The 4,709-nt window shown below is 38.2% G+C and overlaps 1 protein-coding gene across 1 annotated transcript in view; it reads right to left on the bottom strand.

Moving 5' to 3' along the window:
- The window catches only part of LOC105354324 (scavenger receptor cysteine-rich type 1 protein M130), a 14,269-nt gene extending 10,114 nt beyond the window's left edge, over nt 1-4,155 (bottom strand). The window contains exons 1-9 of the mRNA XM_023956360.2: nt 3,955-4,155; nt 3,440-3,757; nt 3,228-3,344; nt 1,697-1,903; nt 1,426-1,617; nt 1,183-1,337; nt 819-969; nt 372-671; nt 1-288 (exon numbers count right to left, since the gene is read on the bottom strand). The exon at nt 1-288 is cut by the window's left edge and continues 18 nt beyond it. Coding sequence (XP_023812128.2) covers nt 1-288; nt 372-671; nt 819-969; nt 1,183-1,337; nt 1,426-1,617; nt 1,697-1,903; nt 3,228-3,344; nt 3,440-3,757; nt 3,955-4,021 — 1,795 coding nt within the window. The 5' untranslated portion in view covers nt 4,022-4,155. The remainder of the gene's footprint in view (nt 289-371; nt 672-818; nt 970-1,182; nt 1,338-1,425; nt 1,618-1,696; nt 1,904-3,227; nt 3,345-3,439; nt 3,758-3,954) is intronic.
- Between the last annotated feature and the right edge of the window lie 554 nt (nt 4,156-4,709).

The following is a 4,709-nucleotide window of genomic DNA, read 5'->3' as shown; positions in this document are numbered from 1 at the left end:
CAATGGTGTCATTGTGGTCAGGAAGTTCCACTTTGTCACAGTCAAAGAGAGACCTTTGCTTTCCAGAGCAGCGGTAAGCTCTGAAGGTCATATTAGAAATGTCACCAGTAGAAGAGCTGGAGGAGAACTTGGTGAGGCGGCCACAGTGCATCTGCTGACACAGCGTTTCTGCAGCCTCAGAGTTCCAGGTCTCATTGGACCCGGAGAGCCAGAAGGTGTTGTTGTTCTGTCTGATTCCCACTGCTCCAGAACAGGATTCAGATCCCTTCAGAAAAACCACTTCATGATCTGCACAGAGACATTTGGGATATAAAACTTTCAATTTAAAAGCATTGACAGTGCATGAAAGATGGAGATGAAAAGGTCCTTACTCTCACAGGTTATTCCCACAGCTTCTTCATTTCGTGTGTTTTGCTCAGATTTAACACATTCAGAAATATCAGGCTGGTTTTGGTCACACGCTATGGAAACAAAGTTCCCAGAACCCTGGAAAAACCTTTCAGGATGGTTTTCTCCGGTTGTCTTTCCACAGTTGAGGCGCTGACAGATGTTGTCTGAATATTTCTCATTCCATTTGCTTTTAGCGACCCTTTTCCACTCGCCTCCATGCAGGACCTCCAGCCTACCAGCACATTTTCCAGGACCGTCCGCCAGCCTAAACTTAACACTTCCTGAAATATAACAAGTTTAAGGTGGAAATTAGTCAACTTAAAAAGAAAAGAGAGGAGCACAGGGTGTAAAGAGAAGAGTGAAGAGCAAACAGGTTTGTTGTATCTAGTGCACAGGATGTAATCTGAAAAGAATTTGCTAAATCTTACCTGAACAAATGACATTGGGAACTTCTGGACAGAAAAGGTTCATGCCATGTTTGGCCTTGCAGTGCCATAAAGAGGAATCTTGGCTTGTGCACCTCACAGAGTCCATTATCCCAGATCCTAAACCGTCTTTGTAAAACGACCAGCTCATTGACTACAGAAAAAAAATGCCATACGTTTAAATAAAGACAAATATTGGGACAAAATTATGTTCGGCTGCCATCTTACAAAGGTGAATGAAGTAAAGGCTGCTTTACTTTGTAACAATAGTATCACGTACAGACTTAGAATGGACGGTAGAAACGGTTAAAGACGTGTATATATACTTTTGACTGGTATTGTGTGAGCTTGTTTTAAGAGATCTTACTTTTCCACAGTTCAGTTCTTTGCACACCGTTTCAGAATTCTGTTGAGTCCACTTTTTGGCGCACACAGGTTTGTTCACACCGTTCACACTTACATGAACCAAACCAAAACATTTGCTTTCTCTGTTGTTGTCCAGCAAAACAACTTTCACTGTGTCTGCATGTGAAAGAAATTAATACATAAGCAAAAACTGCAATTACGATGACAAAACTGCCACTGCTGGTGTTGGAATCTAGCTGTTTACCTGTGCATGTCAGGTGTAGATTGTGATCAACGTATGTGTGGTTCTCGATGGCTCCACAGCGCACCACCTTGCAGACGTGTTTAGCGATGCTCCTGTTCTCTTTCACTGGTTTCCATTCACCGTTTTCTTTAGCCAGCAGCTGTCCTGAACAGGCGTTTGTCCCGTCACCTTTGAGCTGCAGCGTCTCGTGCCCTGGCGAACACATTAACATGTTCAAAAACAGCTCTGCACGTGGAAAACTTTCACTACGAGCGTGTCGCTTTTGTGTTACCTTCACATGTGACAACCACAGGGTCTCTGCATTTGAGGTTTTTCCTAACGCACTGCCACAGGTTGGACACCGGATCAATGTCTGCACAGTCCACCGCCATCTTCTCCGACTCCCTAAAATCTTCTTTCATCATCTCATCTAGTTTGGGAATCTCTTTGACACCTCCACATCCCAGACTCTTGCAAAGCTGCTCGGCCATTTTTCTGTCTGAATTTTGAAACATCATATCAGGGTCATTGTGCAAAAAACTTGAATATACGTAGCACTACCTGCATTGCCAGATATAAACACATTTTCAGCTCGCCCATTTTTTGTGTGTGTCAATATTTGAGACAAAGCTTTGAAAAATGATTCATAGAAGTGGTAAAAAAGAAAGCTACAATTTAAATGATGACATGATTCATGCACAAATAAAATTGACATATAAATTAGCAAATGTGCAACAAATAACAAAAAGGTTCTTCATATTTGAATAAATTGTTACACCCAGTGTTGCCAGATAGTTTCCCAGACAGTTTCCCGCCCGATGGGGTGGTTTTGATTCTGACTTTGCTTTGCTTTGGATGGATGGATATAATCTGTGTGGATTTGTGGTCAGTTTTTAGTTTTCCTTACGTGTCCAAACTTTCCATTTAAGAGGTCATGTATGTTACGTTTGTCTATCGTTGATTTTTTATTATTCAGAAATGACATGAAGATGCACTGAACGACACAAGGTGAGGCCGGCAGGAAAACGACTGTTTTTTGTGATAATAATGCCATCAATCAATTGTTTATGAATAAAAAACATGTTATTGGGAGGATTTTTACTATTGGGGTTAAACAATATTACAGTTAGGAAAACACCAAATGTTTTCTGAAGTAAACTCAAGTAAATATGTATTTGATTGAGTTTTTTTATGTTTTCTTATGATAAAATAAAATTATATTCATTATAACAGATTTTTAAAAATCAAAACATACTTTTCAGAAAGAGAATTGTTTATATTTTATCTCACTTAAATTCATGGAAAGTAAAAATACAAGAACATATTTTACTTTTCTTCATGGTGATAACTATACCAGAACCTCTAGTATTTGTGTTGTTTTTTTTTTACCTTTACTTTTTTTTTTCTTTTGATGATTCCTCGCAAGCTCACATTTGTACTTCAGTTGTTGCTAATAAAGTTGACTTTATTATTATTTAGTCTTTTGAAGTAAAAATGGCAGATATAACATTATTAAAAATGTCAAGCTTAACTTTGTGTCAAAACGTAAGTAATAAATTATGGATGATTAATTATTACAAATTATGGCTAATGAATAGCTGATAAATCTTTTGGGTGCTTTTTAAATGACTTTTGAGTCTGGCAACACTGGTTACATCGATTCATTTTGCTTTTTTCATACTTCTGAACCATGATGGAAGTTAGTGTTCAATCAGAAACTCACTATCTCTTTGACATCACAGTTAAAGAAATGTTTTTTGTTAAAAAAGAAGAACTTTGAAATTAAGACAGAATAATTTGGAGTGTTCTGTGATGATTGCAACCTTTGTCCCCCCAGTTGTCTTTGCAGAAGTATCCAGACAGAGTCCTTCCTGAGTTGACTTTATAGAAGTGGGCTGCTCCCTGGCATAAGGATGGAACCAGGTTTATCTCCACTTGTTCTAAGAAGGAAATTAAATTTCACACCATTTTCTCTGCAAAGTGTGTTTGAAAGTCAGCATTTTCACACTATGACCCGCAAAACAAACAGACCCACCTGAACATTTGATCATCTTCACCGTGGGCTTTTGGTAGACGCTGACGCCTGGAGCCGGATACCCTGGACAGTCCCACAGACTGTCCTCGTTCCCGCTGCACTGCAGTTCATTCAGCCACACCGTTCTGTTCTCCAGCCTCTGGACATTTTTGGTCGCGCCGGGCACCGGTACCCCACACTGAGTGGTCCTGCAGACCACCTTCTCCGTGTTGTCGTCCCAGTGTTTGTCTCCCACATGCCCCGCTGTGTTGTTGTAGTAGATTTCAACATGACCCTCGCACGGGTTCTCTCCACCGCGCAGAATAACTTTACCTTTGGCTGGAATACAGGTTAACTTATTACCAAAACTGTTTTGCACCATTTTCCATGTTGATTTGCAAATGCAGGTTCATTTTAATGGAAAGAGGTCAACTGGACTTGATTTTAGACTAAAAACACTTAGAATTACACAAAAAATGAAGTAAAGGAGATCACTGAAGAAGTTTGAACATAGTTCCATAGAAAAAAAAAATTACCTTGAGTTCTTACATGCACCATGTGAGTGGAGGAGTAGATGAGCAGGAGGAGGAACCACATCTTCATTTCAGCTCACAGCCGAAGACTCCGACAGATCACTGATCTACAGTCATCTATAACTGAGATGTCCCACCCACCATAGCTGTGACGCTTTAGTTTACTATTTACCAACAATAAACATCTGTGTTTTGCATTAAAGTACCTGTTCTTGCTTATTTTTACACATCCTACAACAAACAAATTTACATATTTTTAAAATCACCTTACGATGCAGGGGACTTTATTTTTGATCAATTTATTTTGCAGACATATATATTTATGGTCTCAGTGTTTCATAACTTGCAAAGTTTGATGATAAGATTTGAGCGGATATTTCTTAACACTGAAGCCGGGACGTAAACTGTGGAGATTACAAACTTTGTGATTCCTAACTTTCCAAATCACCAATAAGTCAGAAAAGTTAAGATAAAACGTTTAACCGCAGTAAAAAATAAAATTTATTTTGCTCTTTTAATAATTTAAAATCAGGTCTGAACAGTAATATCCGAGGAGCATTTACTGTTTTATTTAATTCAAATATTACATTATAATAATATATATTATTTTTAGGTCTCTAAAGGTTTTGTTCTTTCGGATATACAACATAATTTGGTAATTGTAATAAAAATGAAATACACATTTTTTTCTTACTGCTTAAGGTTTCAAACAAAAAGATAAATACAGCCCTAAAATGGTTATTTTTCTTATTTAATAT

This window comes from Oryzias latipes, chromosome 7 (genome assembly GCF_053564925.1).
Source record: "Oryzias latipes strain Hd-rR chromosome 7, Olatipes_Hd-rR_3.1".
Classification (NCBI taxonomy): domain Eukaryota; kingdom Metazoa; phylum Chordata; class Actinopteri; order Beloniformes; family Adrianichthyidae; genus Oryzias; species Oryzias latipes.
This window is presented reverse-complemented; position numbering and strand designations above follow the sequence as displayed.